Source organism: Gopherus evgoodei, chromosome 1, assembly GCF_007399415.2.
Source record: "Gopherus evgoodei ecotype Sinaloan lineage chromosome 1, rGopEvg1_v1.p, whole genome shotgun sequence".
In the NCBI taxonomy this organism is placed as follows: Eukaryota; Metazoa; Chordata; order Testudines; family Testudinidae; genus Gopherus; species Gopherus evgoodei.
The window spans coordinates 252069771-252092816 of NC_044322.1; the positions used below are offsets into that span (position 1 = coordinate 252069771).

The 23046-nt window shown below is 44.0% G+C and overlaps 1 protein-coding gene across 1 annotated transcript in view; it reads right to left on the bottom strand.

Moving 5' to 3' along the window:
* Positions 1–6486: 6486 nt before the first annotated feature.
* WNT5B (Wnt family member 5B) overlaps positions 6487–23046 on the bottom strand; it is a 102064-nt gene continuing 85504 nt past the window's right edge. The window contains exons 4-5 of the mRNA XM_030543030.1: positions 16189–16481; positions 6487–6957 (exon numbers count right to left, since the gene is read on the bottom strand). Of these exons, the coding sequence (XP_030398890.1) occupies positions 6499–6957; positions 16189–16481 (752 nt within the window). The 3' untranslated portion in view covers positions 6487–6498. The remainder of the gene's footprint in view (positions 6958–16188; positions 16482–23046) is intronic.

Here is a 23046-nt window from a genome sequence, read left to right on the forward strand (position 1 = left end):
TACTAGGAGCCTGTATAGTTTGTGTGAAGCACAGGACAATCACTAGGTGGCTATGGATTCATTGCTATATTATTCTAATTGTGCCTCTCATCCTGGTCATAAGCAGGGGTGCTGGAACAATTTGTATAGTGGGGGTGCTGATAGCCATTCAATCAAACTTTAAATCCTGTATATAATGGAAACCACGTCAAGCCGGGGGGGCAGCAGCACCCCAGCACTCCTAGTTCCAGCATCTATGGTCATAAGCAAAGATCCTGCTTTGTGCTCTTGATATCATCAGAAGATAATGTTGCTGAGCTTATAGCCTAGAAAATTTTGCCTCTTGCTGCTGCTTCACATCAAAGGAAGTCTGCAGGTGATCACTCACTATACCCCTCAACTTCAGCGCATCCAGATGAGGGAGTACTCAGAGAAACTAGTGCTTCAATTGAACATGAGGACTATCCATTTCTAAGTATTGTCACAGATGGGTTGTATGGCAGGCTGATGTCTGCAGAAAGCCATGCCTGTTGAATGTAAAAACAACCAAACAATATGGCTCCATCCCTGGGGCATTTCTTTCTCTGTACAATCGAGACTCTTCCCAGAGATATGGTGGCAAAGTCCAAACAAACAGACAGACAGAAAGTCTTGTAATAAAATATAAATCAAACAAAATGGTCCCATCCTCAAATATCTTCCTCTCAGGCATTCCTGGTAAGATTCCAAACTCTCCCCAGAGATCTGGTGGCTAAAGTAAATAATAAACACCTAGAATTTATTTGCAAAAAGAAGAGAACGCCACTGCAGAATCTCCCTACCTAGACTCTCCTACTATCAGGCAAGAGGCTGTGCCCTTCTCAGTAGGTCTTCCTGTGGAGCCCTACAAATCCCAGAAGCCCCAGGGGGATCTGTATTTCCCAGATTCTGTTTTGTTGAGAGAAGATGGGAACATTGACCTCCCAAACTTCAAGCGTTCTTGACAGACTCAGCAGGCTGAGTTTTCTCCCAGAAACTACCCCCTCCCAAAACCATTTTTTCTCTCTCAGTGCTTGTGTCTTTTGACCCACACATTTGTCTTTGAGCAAGCCCCTTGGAATGAGGTAATATGGCTCTGCACACTTTCCCCCTAGATCTTAAGGAGCCAGTGTACCCCATGACAATACACAATTTACAGCCCTCTGTCCCTCTTATGGCTGTCCAGTGTTGGGGAAGGAGAGGAGAAGTAGCTGTCCTCTGCTTCCCACAGAGAAACTGTTCCTGTTGTTGGTTCGCCTTCCTCTGTTCTAGCAGGTGCCAGTGTGCCTTTCACACTCTCTCATGCTCTCCTGATGAGAGTGGTAGATCTCCTGTGTCATCTGAAAAGGGAGAGGGAGAAGTGGGATGGCAACAGCTATCTCTTTATCCCCTGCAGGAAGAAGTCTGGCAAAACGGAGATATGACAATAAAGCTTTACGGTGATCTTCATATTTCTTATATTTGTAATTATTTTTATCCTTGGGTACAAAAGGACATGCTTGTGATCTGTTTTTCCTGGTGCATATTCAGCTATAAGCATTTTGTTTTGTTCACCTTTGATAAGATGGGGAAGATGGTTGCGGTCCAGTGGATATGGCACATGAATTGGAATCTGGGATCCTATTTTCACCTCTGTCATTGACTCACTGTGACCTTGGGAAAGTCAGTATTCAGACCTCTGGTTTCCAGAAATTTAAGTTTACAAAATCTACTTACCCCACCAAGCTATCTCCTCCAACCCTGCCTGAGGTAGAATATGTCAGATCAGAGCATGTATATAACATTTCCCTTTGCAACTTACAATGCAATGGAACTTTATTTCTGACAGTCTTCAATACAAGCTGTATCCTAAAATGCAGTTAAATAAAAGCAGAGTGAGAAAATGTGCGTAATTATACACAGCTGTGTGTAGATACCATTGGGACAGCCCCTTTAGAGATGATGATAGACACTTGCCCTCTACCAGATGGAAGATATCAGACTTCCTCCAAATGGAGACCTAAGGTTTCTTTGGGATGCTGTGTGTACGCTGGCAGATGATGGCAATTGGCAATGCTGTCTCTATTTCCTTGGCCACAGGTTACAGCTTGGTCCCACAGTGTGCATATTCTTCACAATAGTTTAGGGATGGAAATGGCAGAATATCTTATGCATTTGAACTGCAAAATTTAGGCATTCAGGTATTTGGCTCAGAAACCAGACTAACATCTTTAATCTTACAGGCTACCATGAGCTATTTAATTACCATGAATGATCAAATGATTACTTTCACATTTCATTGAGAAAACAGCATCTCCCACTAACACCAGGCTGGCATAGGACATTTGTTAAATACAGACTCAGAGGAAAGAGTGCTTCTTGCTGAATCCCCAACACAACCTTAGTGTTTCTTTGAAGTCCTTCATCTAGGTAGCAATCTAGCCTGCCTCTGTGCTGTTTTGTTAGAGCTATGAGTGTTACAGCACAATGCCGTATGGCTACAATAATTAATAATAGTAAATATTTGTTATTAGCATTCTTAATTCATACATCTCAAAGTGCTTTACAGGGAAGGCAAGTATCATTACTCTCGTTTTATATATGAGGAGACTGAAGTACAAAGATGTAAAGTGACTTGTCTAAGGTCAGTGGCAGTGCTGGAAATAGAACCCAGGTCTTAATTCCCCATCCTATGCCTCTGGATCACACTGTCTATCTAGCAATGTGCAAATTAAAATCCACTACTTTCTCCCTTATTGGCAAGGGGTAGTTCCTCTTTGGTTTTCATCTGCTGCTTCCCCTTCCTTGGCTTTGCACACATCAAGCCAATCTAAATCTGCTCTGATTTACATTCTTATTACTATCACAAGGAGATTCTTTTGTGTGAGGGTGCTACATAAATTGTCCTTTAGCTAGAAATGGGCTGAACCAAACTTCTGGATCCCAACCCACCGAACTTTGGGAAAACTCAAAGCCAGATCATTTGAAAAAAGTCCAGGGAAAATTCTCTGAAAAACTGGAGGATGGCGATTTTTATTAGAATCCTTGTGAATGTTAGGTTATTTTTAATATAATTCTCAATGATCAAGGCCTCCAAATAACTGGGGTACAGAGAAGCTTCCAAATGTTTGGATACTTCTCTGAGCCTATAGAACAGTGTGGGCAAACTATGGCCCATGGGCTGAATCCAGCCCATCAGCCGTTTTAAGCCAGCCCTCAAGGTCCTGCTATGGAGTGGGGTCTGGGGCTTGCCCCGCTTTGGTGCTCCAGCCGGGACGCAACGTCAGGGGCCGCTCCATGCGGCTTCTGGAAGTCTCATGACCCTCCTCCTGCGCTCCAGCCAGAAAGCGGGGTCAGGGGCTGCTCCACATGGCTCCTGGAAGGAGAGGCATGGCCCCCCTCTGGCTTCTACATGCTCCAATGGCCCTGGCACGTCAGCGTAGGAGCTGGAGGAGGGACATGCTGCTGCTTCTTGGAGCCGCTTGAGGTAAGCGCCGCCCAGAGCCTGCACCCCTGAGCCTCTCCCCACACCCCAATGCCCTGCCCCAGCCCTGATTCCCCTCCCACCCTCCAAACCCCTCAGTCCCAGCCCAGAGCGCCCTCCTACACCCCAAACTGCTCAGCCTCATCCCAGAGCCCGCAGCCCCAGCCCTTCCCCCCACATCCCAGCCTGGAACGCCCTCCCACACCCTGAACTCCTAATTGCTGGCCCCACTCTGGAGCCCACATCCCCAACCAGAATCCTCACCCCCTTCCGCACCCCAACCCCAATTTTGTGAGCATTCGTGGCCCGCCATACAATTTCTATTCCCAGATGTGGCCCTTGGGCCAAAAAGTTTGCCCACCTCTGCTGTAGAAGAAGCCCTTCTATCAGCCTCATACAACTCCCTCCATCAACAGGCTCCCTCTACTGGATGTTGTCTTCATGAGGGAGGAAACTCAGTCATCTGCTACTCTCCTGATACCTTAAGGAGAGGATGGCAAGTCTATATCCTTTCTGGCATAGTCATGGAACATTTTCCACACTCTAGTTGGAGAAGGGGGTTGTGGGGCACCTCACGCCATATCTCTCCAACAGAAGGCCTCCAACTTCTTCCTGTTTATTTCTTTAAAGTTGAAGAGGCTTGACATTTCCCTTCTCCCTTGGGTCCCCACTGTGTCATCACTTCCACTTGCAATTATTTACACCCACAAAATGTACTGTGGTGCAGTGCTGGAATATGTGTTAAGATTCCCTTATATGAATGGTCTTTAATGTAAAAGCCAAGTGAAAAGACTTTGAATTACTGGATATATTAGCAATGCCTGGGGGGTGTCACAAGTATGTAACACCTTTAAGCACTGATGCAGTGAAGATGGAAAAGAACAGGGGGGTGAGCATAGAGGGAGGAAAAAATCTTTTTAGATATATCCAACGTGCAGTGAGTTTTATTACTGAACAGGAAATGTATAGTATCCCCAGACTGGATAGCTCACACGTTTGAACTGATCTTGTGCTCAGGCTAGTTCCCATTGAGGTTTAATTGGAGTTGGGTCAGGCCACTGTATTCACATTTTTCCATGCATGGAAAATTATTTCTGTTACTTTGAATTACTATACCATTGGCTTCAGCTTTTATATAATAAAATAAAATCAGGCCACCTTTTGTATTCCAAGAAATTGCTCTCTTCAATGCCAACAAATATATTGATTGTTGAATAAGAAACAAAAATTGGATTACAAAAATAAAAAGTGGACACATCTGTAAAAATAGGCAAACTAATCACTAAGCATAATTTTTCTTTCTTGTGGGTTTCTGGACTCTTCCAATACTTTAAATATGAAATATGCATTTGCAGGATTCTCTGATGGTTGAAATAGTGGATTCTGTAAAAGTTGCCATGTTTAATCAGAAATAGAAGTCGTAAAGATTTAAAAATCTATTTTTCTGGACTATGGATCTTGTCCATTAATTGGAATTTTTTGTTCATTTGAAATTTGTCAATAAAAAACTTGGAATGTCAGTAAAAAAATGGGAAGTATATTAGTAAATGTTTACGTTTTGAGGTTTGCTTCTCTGATTCCTCTGTGCCTACAAATGAACTCTGAAGATGCCATGAAGGGCAGGAAATGTCCTGTGGTAGGATCAGCATATGTTCCATCCATATTTTACTAATTGAATTCTGTTATAATTGCAAGAAAGTTAAGAGAGATTAGTAGATTTTGCTAATGGGCCTCTGTTCAAGCACCTTTTCATTATTCTCCATTATCACCACAAGAGGGTGCAGACTGGACCTCACTCCTTGAAAATCTAGCCCACATTCTGGTGACAAAGTCATCTTTGGTACAGCTCCAATGACTGCAGTGGGTTTACACCAGAGAAGAGTTTGGCCCCCTGGGCTCTGAAATAAATAACAAAACAGAATAAAACAAAACACACACATACACAAGCAAGAGAGAGAGAAAGAAACCTCAGTGAGGGGTATTTAATGGTAAAGAGAAACTACATCTGAGGTGAGGAGGATTGAAAAGAGCTGGGCAAGGTGACCATTCGTATCCATGTCGAAGGGGAGAAATGGAAACAATGGTAAGGACTGAGGTGCAGTGTTCATCCAGTCCCCTGCGTGCATATATGGCTCTCTCACACACTCCACTGACATACACATGGAGTATATTTCTTTCCCAAAGAGCTCAATAGGGCCATGAGACAGGTAGCAGGTCCTCATCCGCAAAAACAAAGTGGGTTACAGTGGAGGGGAAAAGGATCTCCTTGACAGACACCCTAGACAGGGCTTTGGCAGATTTTTCTCATTGCCCTTGAGGTACAGAAGAGCTAGATGCTAGTTTCTTTTAAACTCTCAGGATACACTAGTCCTTCCCAATTGAAGTTCACACCTTTCTCCCTCACTTGGAACAGGTGATCTCCCTACCACTGTGCAGGAGTCCTCATTCCAAGCACTCTACATGATACCTTGTATTTTAATCCATATTCTTCAGCACGAGACCTGAGTGACTTTCCCTCTTGTTTGACAAAGCACCACACTTCCTTTATAGGGAGCAGAAAATGGGTCCAAGTCCTCTTGTTTTGCTTGTCCAAAGGGCTTGGGGGCATGGAACATGAATAACTAAGACTCTCCCATGTCTGATTGTGACTCCAGATGTCCAACACCATGTAAACTTTTGAGTTTTAAACCACGAGATAGCAAAGGGAACCCACTTTTCTCTTCCATGTCTCTGACCATGAATCAATCCCCTGCTTCTGGAGTGAGGTGACTATGGGGGGAGTTCCTTTTGAGCAACTCTTTGGTTCCTTTCACTCTGGATTATAACATCCAGGGGGAGAAGGGTTGGAGGGCAAATTCCCCCTTTGCTCCACAGCTGAATAAAGGGAGTGGCAAACTGTCCAGTCCGATGGGGAAATTTCAAAACCAAAATGTCTCTTAAATAAGCTTCTTTAATTATTATCATCTATTTATTTATACAAATATAAAATATATTTATATAGATTTATATAATATAGATTTGTTGCTTTGGTGGCTCTTTCATTTACAGACATACTGGTCAACGATCTCTGTGCACTTTTTACACTTGACAAAGCAGCACCAGTGGAACTTGCAGTGACAGCGCTCCACCTGGATGCTCTTGAATTGGTCATAGCCCCGGCCACAGCACATCAGCTCACAGCCATCCATGCCCTCTGAGGTCTTGTTACACAGCCGGCCCTGAGTGCCCAGTGAGCCAGTGGTCTCATTGCGCAGGCAATAGTCAGGGCTGGGGTCAATGTAGACCAGGTCCTCCTGCGTAGGTGAGTTGAAGCGGTTGTTTACCAGCTCTAGCTTGCCCTTGCGACTGATCCTCATAGCAGCTGCACTGTCATACTTCTCCTTCAGCAGGTCACCCACCTTGCGGAAGTCTGCCAGCTGCAACCAGCAGGTCTTGAGGCTGCAGGAACCTGAGACGCCATGGCACTTGCAAGCCACATCTGCCAGCTTGTATACAGCCTGCAGGAAGAGCAGATGGAATCAGACAAGAGCTGCATTAACCTTTATAGCACTGGGAACTGGCATAATTGCGCTGAGCTCCTCTTCCTTGCGTACTTGCCCTGACCGTCCCCCCAGTTCTCTCTCTCCCCAGAACAGACACAATCCTCCTTAGTCCTTTGGCATTGCCATCCTCAGTACAACTGATCCCTTAACGCTTCCACTTCTGCCCACTGTCCACACAGATGTGGGTCTGCCAGCCACTTTATCTTTCTTAGCTCCTGACCTGAGGGCTGAGTCAAGCACAGGAAACAGCAAGGGGAGAGAGTCCTACTATTGGAAATGCTCCCCAGTCTTCTGGACTAACTTACTATATCCACCTCCCCTCAAAGTCCATAGAAGCAATCAATGCAACAAAACACCTGGGAACTTGTCAATTTCCTATAGGTAGAATAGGTAAACGATGCTATAGTTCTAGCATTATACCCATATCCTCTTGAAATAAATTCATGTACTCGGGTTCTTTGCCTCTGTCCCCATTCAAGAGCTTTGTTCACTCTAAATAAAGTTTCTGGAGGAGTCACTCTCTGTCAAACAGGAACAGCTGGGATGGTAATAATGGTGTGAAAAATTAACAGATTCACACCAAGTGTGTATAAGCAAGGCATTCGCTCTCCAAGGACAATTCATGTTTCTTCAAAGTATCACTATTCTGTGTACTGCGAATAATAACAGCATAGGTTCTATAGATTTAAGTGCAACTTTTGCACCACCTTGTGTCAAGTTATTCCTCTACACCAAAATAATCCCTCAGGGCTTGTCTACACAACAGGGACTACAGTGGCATAGCCAAACTCAACCATAATATAGATGCAGCATACAGCAACAGAAGGGTTTTTTTCTGTCACTAGATAATCCACTTCCCTCAGTGGTAGTAACTAGGTCAACAGAAGCATTCTTCATTGGGAGTAAGGTTGGCATAGCTACAGCATGAATTTTTCATACCTCTGAGCAAGTGTAGATATATCAATCTAAATTTTAAGTGTTGATCAGGCTTCAGTTTCCTCACCTGGTGTCACAGTATGGCTGGTCTAAATTTTAAACATTTAAAAAGCAACCACTAATTTTCAAACCTTCATTTAGGAGTGCTCAACTTGAGCTACTTTGAGCCTGATTTGAGCTACTTGGAGCCTGGGTGCAATACCTCTGAAAATCCAGCTCAAAGTATTTCAAGTTGGACATCCAAAATTAATTATTGCCTTTGAAAAATTTAGCCCTGTGTTCATTAATCTCTTAAAAGCATGTGTGGAGATAAAGTGAGGGAGAAGAGTCATGATTCCTCTCACCCTAATAAGGAGAGAGACAGACATTAAAAAACTACAAGAATAGAAAAACTCATAATCAGTGGGGAAAAAACTTAACAGGGTGGGTTTATTCGTTACATTGAACAGAACTGTGTAAATGAAACCAATCTCTCAACTAGTTTAGAGATTCCACAATATTGTTACTAAGACTACTAGTGAGCAGGTGTATAAAGGGTGCCTAAGCCCTAATATGGCTGACAGCTAGTAGAGATTCTACTTTAGCTCAAGTGGTAAATCCCTTAGGGCCCAGTCCAACTCTCAGAGTACCTCTACACTACCCACCAGATCAGTGGGTAGCGATCAATCTCTCAGGGATCGATTTATCGCGTGTAGTGTAGACACAATAAATTGATCCCTGATCACTCTCCTGTCAACTGCTGAACTCCAGTAGTGTGAGAGGCGGAAACAAAGTCGACAGGGGAGCAGCAGCAGTCGATCCAGCGCTGCGAGGACACAAAGTAAGTGATTTTAATTTGATCTAAGATACATCGACTTCAACTACACTATTCTCATAGCTGAAGTTGCCTACCTTAGATCGATTCCCCCACCCCCCACCCCAGTATAGACCAGGCCTCAGAGAAGACAATGCTCTGAGCCCCTAGAGAGGAGGGGCTTTAGTTCCATTCCTCTGTCTGTTATTTATTGGTAATTGCCCTTCATAGTGTAACATAACAGCTAAAGATCTGAAGCCTCTGGACTTGCCGTGGATTGGACTATAACTGTGCAACATCAACCACATAGCTACCTAAGGATCTTTGTGCTGAACTACACTTGAATTTCCAGAGCACCAGACACTTCCTATATCCTAACTGACTTGCCTGCCTGCTTGTTATATGTTTGTGTTAGCACTTCTTGGTTATTGTTGGGTTAAATCCCAAATTACTCATGCCTCTGTTGCCCTTGCATATGTTTTTATAAAGTAGTTTGTTTCTTCCTAATCCTTGGCTTTGTTCCTTTAGAAAAACATTGCAACTTGATCCCCCTCAGTTAATGTCATGGGACCTTCAGCGTTTACTCTGACTTGGGTTTAAATGGCTGATTCTCAAAACATCTGGGTAATGATTATGCTGTGGAATGTGTATGCTACCAGTATGCACAAGCCCCTAAGGAGAAGTAAGCCTGGTCCCACTTTGCTTAGATACACAGTCCCCCATCCATTAACTGTGGAAGTCACCACTGCATTAGTCCGAAAATGATTCTCCCTTTCTCTGTTCCTTAGCTGCTGGGATGGGGAAAGGGTGGAAGAAATTGTAGGTTCTTTACTGGCTGAGTTAAGATCAAGGTGAAGAATAACAGAGCCCACAGGAAGCTGTAAAAACTGGGTCTGATCAATGGGCCTGCCACAGAATCAGTCTGAAAGTACGTTCAATAAAAATGTTTAAACTCCCCTCTCCACAAGCCCAAGTTCCTTTCTGATTCCTCTCTCGTAAGAAGGGGGATGGGAAGAGAATTAATGAAGAATTCCTATGTGGTTAATTAGATGGCCCCCTCCCAGCCTCACCTGGCACTGGATGGAGTGACTGATGATTGACGCCTGCTATATGTTGACTGGGTAAACAGTGTGGAAGGACAGACTGCCAAAGTCTGAGAGACAGGGAGATAGATAAGAAATTAGGGAAATGGAGACCAAGTGGAGAAAAAGACAGATGGAAGGAAAGGACATGTTGAGATAACAGTCAAAGACAAACAAACAAGAGCAATAAAGCCAGGAGCCAGTACCTCAGAAACTCCAGAGTGGAGTGGAGAGGTGACGGGGTCAAGACTGTGTCTGAAACAGAAAAGAACATTGTTCTCTTCACATCCCCACCCTGACCTCCCAGCTCCTCCCCGTTAACATGGGTAGGGGAAAATTCCCCCTCCACCATCAGAGCTCCACACACAAACCAGGCACTGGGGGAGGAGGTCTCAGTGGTTTGAGAATTGGCTTGCTAAACTCAGGGTTGTGAGTTCAATCCTTGAGGGGGCCATTTAGGGAACTGGGGTAAAAATCTGTCTGGGGATTGGTCCTGCTTTGAGCAGGAGGTTGGACTAGATGACCTCCTGAGATCCCCTCCAACCCTGATATTCTATGATTAGGTAGAATTCTCTCACACGAGAACTCTGTCTCTTAACCAAGATGCGACAATATGGCAAAACTGCCCAGAAACCAGAGGGAAAAAATTTCTCCCTTCAATTCAAACTCTGTCTAGAAGACAGAAATCACACTGTCACTGAAAATCAGAATGGGGGTAGAACTTGAAGGCCACTTGCCAATGACCACTGGTCCCTCAGAGAATGGGTACTGCTTATGGCCACGTGAGCCACTCACTCATGCCCGTCACCCCAATCGGGGTATGGGCTGCCAACCACAGATCTCCAGAGTCCTCTATCCTGGGCCATTCACTCTAGCTGGTTCCAGGTATAGCCCATTTTTTTGCTATCAGCCTCACGTTCCATGTGCCTATGGTAATCCTGGTTGCAAGAAGGGTAATCGGCTTAGTGGCTTCCTCACGGCTTTTACCACTCAGCGTCATGCATCTTCGAGTTGAAGACCGTTCTTTTTCCAGGGTAAAAGTCTCTGTTGTCTCTATTGTTGGCGTTTCTGTAGCAGGTTGATTTTTTACGAGGTGGAGTTGCTAGCCCCACGCCCAACCCTCCTCCTTTATCCTGACTTGAGACAGGCAGATGGCCCCAAAGGACCTCTCTGGTGGAGTTCAGGTGAGCCATGCTGTGGTTTTTTATATGGTCTCCACCCCTCTGACCGTCTCACATTCTTCCCCTTCCTTTCTGTCTCTATTTATAATATATGGAGTGTCATGATCCCATATTTCTTCATATTCCCAAGCACAAAATCTTTAATGTGAAAACTTAGCACAATATAGAGATTTACCACTGTGTTACTAAGTCACAGGTATAGGGAGGCAGGCTGGGCCACTACTCGATGGATTGGACTCCATGGACTGCCACTCTGTGCATTGGCAGTATGCCAGATTCAAGCACAGGAAGCTATTCTTCTTGCTCTCTAATTGTTCATGTTCAACCTCATCAGCTAGAAATGTGTGTGTGTCTTTGAGAGAGAGAGAGAGACTTTCTGCCTCATTGGGTCTGATTGTGTCATTCTCCTCTAGGCTGCTTACCTGCAGCTTCGATCACTCATTGAAGTGAGCAGCATATTAAAGGATCATTGTCCTGGAGACAGGCTACACATTTAACAGCAATCCCTAGAGGCTACACTTTTGTTTTAATTTTTCACCTAGTTATCTCACCTCTCACCACATCACCTCTATTCAGGAGGAACAAGTAAGATGCTTGTTCCAAGGAAGAAACTCATGGGAATTAGTGTGTTCCCCGTGGCAACCCGTCATCACTAGAATTCAGCCCAGCCAAATACATCTCTTAGCTCAAACATAGTCACTTTTAGGCTATGTCTACACTACTGACTTTACAGTGGCAAAGCTGTACCACTGCAGCTGCACCTCTGCAAGGTCTCCTGTGTAGCCGCTCTATGCTGACGAGAGAGAGCTCTCCCACCTCATAATTAAACCACCCCCAATAAGCGGCGGTAGCTATGTTGATGCGAGAGAGTCTCCCACCGACATAGCACTGTCCATACCAGCACTTTTGTCAGTGAAACTTATGACGGTCAGGAGGGTGTTTTTTTCACACCTCTGACCGACAAAGTTTTATCAATAAAAGTGCTAGTGTAGTCATAGCTTTAAAGTGAGATGTAAGATCATGCTCTTTTCTATATTTTAAGACCAGAAGGGATGATCTAGTCTGACGTCCTACATAACACAGTCAATAGAATTTCATCCAGTGATTCCCACATCAAGCCCAATAATATGTGGTTGATCTTCAGCATATCTTTTAGAAAGACACCCTGTCTTGATTTAAAGACTGACTGATGAAGAATGTAATATGTCCCTGGGTAAAGCCTTTGTTCAGGCTAGCTGCTAACTGCAGACCATGAATAATCTCCTAACCCTTAAAGCACTATCTACAAATTCAAACATAACCAAAACCATGTAGAAAACAGCAGCCCAAACACAGTTAAAATGTGATTGTGGTTAGTACTGAAGACAAGACCTGATTGTTTAAGCTGAATCCCTGAACTATGAAACAACTCAGCTCTGTACAAAGCTATAGCACTGTTTGAGCTTGTGACACAGTTAGATTCCTGTTCACATGACAAGACAGAACTTGATGTTAACCATGTTGTGGGACAAACATCTACTAATTTGATCCCCTCACATAGCTATTATTGTAGTCTAGATGAACTCCTAGTCTACTGGCTGCTATTTGCTATGTTTGATCCTAGTGAGAATAATTAAACATTTACATGGTTATTTAATGAAAAAACTGCAGCAGCCTCTCCAAATATAGGGCAGTTAACCCTCAGCACTTTGAAGAATAAAGAAATGTTAGGTGCCAGAGCTGTCAGTCTGCTGCCTTTCACCAACTGCAATTTTATCTCAACATTGGTTTTCCAAAAGGAGTGATCAGAAATTCAGAAGCCCTTAGCAGTATGCTGACATCTGTGCTTATGACACATGATGATTCCACGGTCAAGAAAGAGAATTCTGGCTAAAAGACTGTCCTAGTTCAGTGGCAAAGTGAAAGCAGAAACTAGAAATAAAAAAGCAATATATAACAAATGGAAAAGGGGAGAAATAGATGGCAATCAATATAAATTAGAAGTGCAGAAAATTGATAAGGGAAGCTTAAGACATCAGGTAAAAATCCATGTCTTGCACAGCTAAGGACAATAATGAGTTTTTTTAATATATTAGGAACAAAAGAAATCCTAGTAATGATATAGACCTGTTACTAACTAGAGAGAGTAAAATTGTTAATAATGATGCAGAAAAAGCAGAAGTGTTTAATAAATATTTCTGATATGTATTTGGAAAGAAGCAGGATGATTTACTCATATCACAGGATACGTAAGTACCTTCTAATCCATTAGTAACTGAGGAGGATACTGAGCAACATTTATTAAACATTTTAAAATCAACAAGCCTGAATAACTTGCACCCAAAAATCCTAAAGCTGGTTGAGGCGATCTCTGGCCCACTGATGTTCATTTTCAATAAACTTTGGAATACTGGGGAAATTCCAGAAAACTACAAGAGAGCTAATGTTATGCCAATATTCAAAAAGAGCAAGAGGGATGACCTGGGTAACTAACTATAAGGTGGATTAGCTGGACTTCAGTCCTAAGCAAAATAATGGGAAAACTGATAGAGAATTCCATTGATAAAGAATAGGAATACAATTAACGCCAGTCAACATGGTTTCTTGTCAAACAAATCTGATTTCATTCTTTAATGAAATTACACGTTTAGTGGATAAAGGTAACTGCATAGATGTAATATGCTTAGACTTTTGTAAGGCATTTGACTTAGTACTGCGTGACATTCTGATTGAACAACTAGCAAGATATAATATCAATAGAACACTCATTAAATGGATCAAGAACTGGCTAACTGACAGATCTCAAAAAATAGTTGTCAATGGGAATCATTATGTTTCTAGTGGGTTCCACAGGGATAGGTGCTAGCCCCAACATTATTCAATGTTTTCATCAATGATCTGGAAGTAAATAGAAAAACACTCCTGATAAAATTTGCAGATGGCACAAAGATTGGTAGAATGGTAAATAATAAAGGCACGCATACAGAGCCATCTGGATCTCTTGGTAATACGGGCATTTTAATACAGAAAAATGCAAAGTTATGTATCTAGGAATAAGGAATGCATGCCATACCTACAGAATGCCAGAAACCGGTGACTCTGAAAAAGATTTAGGGATCGTAGTGGGCAAACAACTGAGCATGAGCTCCCAGTGCAATGCTGTGGCAAAGAGGGCTAGCGTGATCCTTGGATATATAAACAGGAGAATAGGGAGTAGGAGTGGAGAGATGATTTTACTTCTGTACACAGCATTGGTGAGACCAATACAGAAACGATTCATACAGTTCTGGTGTCCACATTTAAAGGAGATGTTGAAAAATTAGAGAGGATGCAGAAAAGAGATAAAAATTATGTGAGGGTTGAAGAAAATGCCTTACAGTAAGAGACTTAAAGAGTTTGATCTGTTTAGATTGTACCTCATCGGGGGGGAAATACAGGGTACCGAAGGATCTTTAACCTTGTGGAGAAAAGCACAACAAGAACCAATAACTGGAAGCTAAAGCCAGACAAACTCAAATTAGAAATAAGTCACAAAATTTTAACAGTGAGGGTTATTAACCATTGAAACAAACTACCAAGGGAAGTGGTGGATTCTCCATCTCCCGATGTCTCCAGATCAAGATTGGATGCCCTTTTGAAAGATGAATATTAGCCAAACACAAGTTATGTTTCAGTCAGACAAAAGTTATTGGGCTCAGTACAGGGATAACTGGGTGAAATGTAATACTCTGACAGACTGGATGATCTAAAGGTCCCTTCTGGCCTGAAACTCTGTGAATCTCTGAATGACAGGTGAAAGAAAATTCAGTGTCACAGGAATGTCCCCAACCCCACCCCACTACCAAGGTCCCACTTCGGCAACCCCAGTAAGGTTGTATGTTGGAGGAAAAACTGACTGAGGCCTAAATCCCCAAATGTGCCTGGGCAGTACAAAATTGATTTAGCAGGGCTGAGGATCTGGCCCTGAATGTCCATGGCACCCAGTGGTTTAGCAGACAAAAGGCTTTGGACACACCTTGGAGCTCTTCACTGGCCCTAATTCACTTGCTGGCCAGAGAAAACTACAGTAGAACCTCAAGATATGAACAGTGGGGTTACAGACTTACTCATCTACTGGACACCCTGTGAAACCAGAAGGCCTCAATCAGGCAGCAGAGTAGACAAAATAAAAAAAACCAAATACTGTACTGCCTTAGTGCTTCAGCCATTGGGGGGCTTGCGGCTGCAACTGCAGTGTCGAGGGGGTCAGGTCTCCAGAGCGGGGTTTTGAGGCTTCTGACCCTTGGGAGCACTGGGGCTCAGGGCTTTAGACTGGGGGGAGTGCTGGGGCTCATGTCTTCAGCCCCACAGCTCCGTTCCCAGCTTCAGCCCCGCAGGGGATGTTGGGAATTGGGTCTTCAGTCCTGCATCTCTGCTCCTGGTTTCAGGGGCCGGGGGGGTGTGGGGGGGCACCAGGGCTTGGGACTTTAGCTATGTGGGGAGCACCGGTTTCAGCCCCAGCGCTCTCCCCATAGCTAAAGCCCTGAGCCCTGGCTGCACACCTTCCTCCCCTGGCTGAAACTGGGAGTGAAGCCGCGGGGCTGATGCCCCAAGCCCTGAAGCTGGGAACTAAGCTGCAGGGCTGAAGCCCCGATCCCTGGTGCCCCTGCCCCCCCCCCGGCTGTAATTAGGAGCGGACTTGTGGGCTGAAGCCCCGATCCCCAGTGCCCCCCCACAGGGCTGAAGCCCCAAGGCCCAGTGCTCCCCCCAGGTCTATAACCCTGAGCCCTGGTGCTCCCAGGGAGCAGAAGCCCTGAGCCCTCGCTGGGAGCCCTGGCAGCTTCTAAGGTCGGAAGCCCCAACCTTCCATTCCCCCCCACCCTGAGCCCTGACACACACACCCCCGCTCAACCCTGTGGCTGCAGCCCCAACTCCCCCGAGGCTGAAATCTGCAACATCTTGTTTGGAGTTATGGACAACCTCCATTCCCAAGGCAAGGCATCTATAACGCTGAGGTTCTTCTGTAAGTGCCAAACTGATCTTGACTGTAGGATTTACAAAGAAATGGTGAACCTAGGACACTGCACCATACCAAGGGAGTTACTGGTATCCTCTGGCCCATAACTGACTGACTAATACTGTTCATCACCACCCATGAGTGACTTGACACCCAAACACACGAGTTCTTGATCTGCCTCTGCTCCAACCAAAAGGAAAGGGCCAGCATCCAGCTTACCCTGCGACCAGCCTCATTGTTCTGCAAGTTCATGAGTGTGCGAGCCTGCTCCTCCGATCCCTTCGCGTAGTTCTTCTCCCTCTCCCTGGCATCCACAAACTCCTTGGCGAAACGGTAGCCATACTCCACATTATCCCCGCAGCCACCCCATAGCCAGTCTCGGGGCAAGTCCTTGGGACGGGCTGTCCGGCTGCAGCCACAGGTGGAAAGCTCTCCTTCGCGGCATGCACGGCTGATGGCGTTCACCACCCCAGCGGCACTAACGGCATAGGTGAAGGCGGTCTCTCGACTACCTGGGAGAGCAGGAGGAGGAGAAGATTAACAAAAGACAAACCTCCTTTGATAAATACAACACCTGTCATGGGGAGACCTAATAGACTGTACAGCAATGGAAAGCGGTATGAGCCGAAAGGCACAGGACATTTGAAATTAGGTTGGGAAAAGTATGGGATAATGTATTGTAAGGAACAATTCTGCACTGGCAGATAAGAGATGGATGGGATGGGAAATTCAAACAGGAGCTGTTCATAACATAGGTTTGCATTCCTCACTTTGTTTGTATTTAAAGAGTCCATCCACAAGACTCCGACTATCCTATTCCAGCAATTTTAGTGTAGTCAGTACCAATAGCAAACCCAGCTCTCTGACATACCTGGGCTGGGGCTGGGGTCTCTTTTATGGCCTGAGGTTGTTTCCTGGTAATGATATACACAGTGAAAAATAAAACATTTAAGGCTCTAATTTGGGGAGGAGGTATACTTGTGGAGGGGCTGTCAGAGAAAGGTTACAATTATTATTAATTTTATTATTTATTATTTGTATTCCAATAGTGCTTGCGCTGTTAAGCACCCTGGAAGTGAAAGTCCTTTATTTACAGAAGAGACAGCAGCCGCCCAAGCTCTCTCCCCCTTTCCCCCCCCCCCCCACGTGGATCCATGAACATGTTTTAATCCTGACCTGGAGGGAATGTGCAAGAAGTGGGAGGGTAATTCACTCTCCATAAAAATTCAGTTCTTGACCTATTTGGTGAGACTGCAAATAAGTGGGGACGAAGTGCAAGTAGGCCTTATCTACACAAGAAAGTTGCTCTGGTTTAACTAAAGGTGATTTTAAATCAATTTAGTTAAACTGGTGTGAACCCTTGAATAGACGCTTTTGTTTCAGTTAAAACCTTCCTTATTTTATTTTAGCTAAAGTGAATTAGGAATTGGCTTAAGCTAAACCAAAATAAGCCATTCTTAAACCGAAGTAAGAATATCCACACAAGGGACTATGCTAGTGTAACTATAACCATACCTGTATAACTATATCAGTATTATTGTTAAAACTTTCCCATATAGACAAGGCCTATATTAACTGGTCGACAACCTTCTCGTTTAGACAAGGTCTTAGTTTCAATGGAACTGAGGAACTGAATACCTGTCCTCTAGGAACTTCCCTGCTTTGAGGTGTCCACCTTCCTCTGCTCAAATTATGTATCTTAACTGTATTGTCTGTCCAGTTTAGATTGTAATGCTTTGGGGCATGAATCATAGCTCCATCTGTGTATTGTACAGCATGGACAAGAATGTGAGCACTGAATATAAAAATAAGGAACTGAACTGAGACTCTCCAAGACTTCCATGTATGTCACCAAACAGCCTTCAGGTGATACAGAGAATGATTACCTGAGCTTCATTTGCACCAGCAACCTAAGTGTGAAGAGCTACAGATCCAAAGTACTAGTACCAATCCCGATATCAAACTGCCCACTAATTTTCTCAGCTGAATTAGGCCTGGTCTACACCTAAAACTTAGTTCACCCTAGCTACGTTGCTCAGGGGTGTGAAAAATTCACCCCAAGAGACATAGGCTATGTCTACACTGCTCTCTCCTGCCAGCAAAATAAAACCACCTCCAAGGAGGGGCAGTAGCTTTGTCAGCAGGAGAGCATCTCCCAATGACAAAATGCTGTCCACATCGGGACTTTTTGTTGTTAAAACTTTTGTTGGTCGCGGTGTGTTTTTTTCACAGCCCTGACTGACAAAAGTTTTAACAACAAAAGTGCAGTGTAGACATAGCCTTAGCTAAGTCCAGCTAAGAACTAAGGTGGATGGAAGAATTTTTTCATTGACCTAATGACAGTTTCTTAAGGAGGTGGAGTTACTACAGCGATGGAAAACCCCCTTCCATCGCTGTAGTAAGTGTCTACACTATAGCACTACAATTGTAGTTCTTATAGTGAGATATACCCTTAGAGTATCACCAAAAATGGATATTTTAAGAATACACTGTAAATCATGCATCAGGCCTCCTGGCAGGACTGAGCTGGTGGTTTGGGTGTCCTCTTTTTTCAATTTGCACATCCTGAGAAACCGTCATTATTAGCAACTTAACACCAGTTTAGTGGTTAACGACCCAAGACAAAGACAGGACTGTGAGGGGTACCACCCTTGCATAGAGTGGTTTGTTGGGAAAATTTTCTAGTGAAATGCAAACAAGGAGAGGACTTACCATATAAAGAGAACCCCCATGAAACCCAGTGGTACAGTCATCTGTGACATTTTTCGAGAGTGTAGGAATGATTCACAGAATCACTTTCTCTTATGGCAAAGTAAGATGTGCTATTATGTCTAGCTTTTGTTTTTCTACTTAGTTCAACACAGCATGTCAACTGCTGTTATTGCATTGATTTCCTTGTTTCAGAAGGAGACGTGGAATAGCTACCAAATAAGCTGTGAAAGAGGTCCACCCTCCAGTAGATAAGTATTTGTATGAATGTATAGCATCCATGCTGCAGCATATTTATGTCACAATGCATGTGGTGTGTGCAGCAACTGTGCTGTAATGTATCTGAGTAACTATACCAGTATGGATAGCTTAAAAATGGTACAATGCTTATACAAGTGGAGTGAGAGAAGGTGGATGAGGTAATATCTTTTATTGGAACAACTTCTGTTGGTGAAAGAGACAAGCTCTTGAGTTACACAGAGCTCTTCTTCTGGTCTCTCTAATAACCTGGGACCAGCATGGCTACAACAACACTGCAATATACAGTAGCCCTATCTGTCTCAGAACATTAAACAGACAAGGTGGGTGAGGTCATATCTTTTATAGGACCAACTTCTGTTGGTGAAAGAGACAAGCTTTCAAGCTTACACAGAATTGAAGAAGAGCTCTGTGTAAGCTCCAACGCTTGTTGGTCCACTAAAAAATATTACCTCACACACATAGTCTCTCTAATATACAGGTATAGTTCATTCCTATACAGAGAGGAGAATAAGCTATACTGATATAAGGCACTTCTATATCAGTTATTATAATTATATCCACACTAGGGGTTTTACCGGGTACAGTAAAAGCTGTTTCTTCCAGCACTTCACCAGCCGGGAAGCTCTATAAACCGGCATTTCTGATCTTCATTGAAATTCCAGTTTATAGTCTGATTGGTGCGGGGTCAGCAGGGGATTGGGGTGCAGGAGGGAGTGTGGAGCACGGGCTCTGGGAAGGAGTTTGGTGCAGGAGGGGGCTCAGGGCAGCGGGTTGAGGCACATGATGCAGGATCCAGGGGGACGCTCACCTCGGGCGGCTCTCCGCAAGCAGCAACCTGTCCCGGCTGCTCCTAGGAGGAAGCGCTAGCTCCACAGCTCTCATTGGCTGAAAACTGCGGCCAGTGGGAGCTGTGGGGGCGGTACCTGCAGGCAGAGGTAGTGTGTAGAGCTTCCTGCCACGTCTCTGCCTAGGAGCAGCCAGGACAGGTTGGTGCTTGTGGGAAGCTGTCCAAGATAAGCGCACCCTGAATCCAGCATCCCGTGCCCCAACCCACTGCCCCAAACCCCCTCCTTCACCCAAACCCCACACCCACTCCTGCACCCCAGTGCCACACCCCCTCCCACACGCAAATTCACTCCCTCTTAATTAACCGGCATTTTTCACTTACCCGCACTCCCTATTCCCCCAACATGCTAGATAAAACAGCTTTTACTATATAACTGTATCAGTAAAAAAAAAATTCACACCTCTAACCAACATAAGTATACTGGTACAAAATCTATAGACCAGGCTTTATAGCATATTCAGCTGAGGAGTCTGACAGCACCAGTGCCCTGGGCGCACCTGTCTGATGTATATTTAAGATCCAGGTCCTGAAAGTATAAAGTAGACATAAACCTAAGTTGCAAAATTCAGATCTGGATTTCAAACCCATTGAAGTTTGAGGGTGCATGGACCTACAGTTTTGATACACCCCAGATCAGTCATGAAGCTACAATCAGGTTTAGACCAGGATCATCTCTAGTACAAAGCAAATATGTAGATCTATCTATCGAGGTTTTTGTAAGGTGTGGCACAGTGGTGTGTGAACACACGTGGGTGCACTGATATCACTCCATTCAAATGGCCTTCATTACAATGGTTATCCCTCATTTCAGACCCAAATGTACCTCTGTTCCACACAGCTATGGAGTCATGTCACATGTTTAGTAAGTTATTTTCATTAAAAGTGAGCAAACATGAACAGAGAATGTTATTTGGAGTAACGCGATAAACCCCACAGCATTTTAAGCTTCCTGTTTTTATATCCCCCATTCTAGGTCTGCATGCCAAGGCCATCTGAGTACTGTGATTGTCCGTGCAGCATTTGCTCTATACTCTGTTCCCAGGTTCTCTCTGCTTTCCTAGGTGTTTTTAAGGTCTGTCTTCTGAGTGACATTAGCAATGGAGTGCTCCAGTACCTTCTCTGTGGAGCTCTACTGCCCTCCAGTGTCCACTGCACAATCAAAGCAGTGGGAATAAACTAGGGCGATATTGGGATGTGATAAGACAGGCTGTAGGCATCAATTGTGAAAATGCTAACTTGAGCTTTAGACTCTCCTTTCGGGACTCAAAGGTGAACCAATCCCAGCAAGTCTTTTCAAGGGGATTGCCTGGAAAGGAAGGAGAGGCAGACCTGAACTTGGTGGAAGAGTGAGGCAAAAAAGATAATGAGAGCTGGCTAAAAAGTGTATTTCTAAATTTTTATGATGAAAAATTGTCTCATTCTTTTTTAAATTGCAGAACATGTTTATTTTTCTTACATTTTCCAATTTTTACAATTACTATAACAAATATTAAATACTAAAATTCTTTTGGTTTTTCCCCTTCTCTCCCTTTCACCTCTTTTTCCTTTTCTCCCCTTTTCCTTTTTCCATGTCACCACTGAAAAGAAAGGTGGGCAGAAAGGAAGGAAAACCAACTAAAAACTCAGACATTTTTCATGGAACATATCATTTTTCAACCAGCTCTAGAAATTATAGGGCTCAACTGGATGACGTGGGACAGCCCAGTCAGGCGAGAATGACTGGATTGGGGTGGGAACAGAATATGGTTTCCTCTCAGAAGATACTCCCAGTAGTAAATTCTTTACATTACATTATATGTTTCTTTATCCTCCCCTTTAAGAAATGCAGCCTTAAGAATATACGAAATCTCTATTATAGGGCAGGGATCAATTTCTGAAGGGCAATTTCTGTACTTCAGTGATCAGAAATTGCTCTTTGCCAAACTAGACTAGACCAAAACCTATAACAATACTCAAAGAAACAGTCGCTTAGAAAAACAAATATAACACAACCAGTTAAAGTGCTACACATCCCTGAACAAAATCTGCATGCTAGCAGACTGCCTTACCACTGTAAAATATACAAAACTAAGGCAGACTTACTAAACATAGAGCAAGGCTATGTCTGCACTACCACTCAAGTTGGCAAAATTTATGTTGCTCAGGGATGTGAATATTCCACCCCCAGAGTAACATAAATTATGCTGACATAAGTGGTATTGTGCACAGTGCTATGTCCACAGGCACTTCTCCCGCCAACATGGCTACCGCTGCTTGTTAGGGATGGATTAATTATGCCAAGGGGAGAGTGTCTACATAAGAAATCTTACAGCGCCACAGCTGTATCAGTACAGCTGCTCTGATGTAAGCTCTCTAATGTAGACATAGCTCAAGTAACCATAAACCAGGGCCTACCATTCTAAGCTGTGGCCAAACTGTGCTTGGTGTAGTCTTTTGAGGGTGAAGGGAAAAGCTGCCTTCACACAACAGAAGTATTTCCTGGATTTGGGTGCTTATGGGCAGCCCCCAGCATGGCCTAGAACAGTGCTTGGGGCTTCTTTAATTTATGCCCTGATTGTTGGCTGACAGACCAGAACCATTGGAGCATTCTGGCCAGACCCTCTTTCTCCTATTACTTATCCCTTCTCCTCTCCCTAGACTCTGACATGCTCTGTACCACCACTGGAGATATTCCCCAGTGAGGAAATGCATCTGGTTTCCAGCCCCTTTATGCCACTGGAACAGCATAAAGGAACCAGAATGCAATACAGAATTGAAGCCTACAGGTTAAAAATGGAATAAAACCACAAACTCAGAGAAGAATGACTTTACACCAACATGCTACAGAAGAGATTGAAATGGCTTGATTTCTACTCCAATATCAAAAACATATTTCCTCAAATTATCTGAAATTACAGAAGACATTTAATAAAAAATCAATCCAAAAGAACTGTACCTAAGCCTAGGAGAAGAGAGACAGTAGCAATAACATCACCCTATGTAGCAGCTTGTCATTGACAAAGGGCAAGTCTACATCCCCCCCCAAGCTGATCTAACTTACCTAGCTCAGGGGTGTGAAAAAGACAAACATACACCCCAAGTGATGCAAGTTACAGCAACCTAAGCGCTGACCACACCAGTGCTGTCAGCAGAAGATGCTCTCCCAGCGACATAGCTTCCACCTCTTGCAGAAGTGAAGTAATCATGCTGACAGGAACGCGTGCTCTCATCAGCATAGAGCGTCTTCACCAGATGCACTACAGCAGCATAGCTGCACCAGT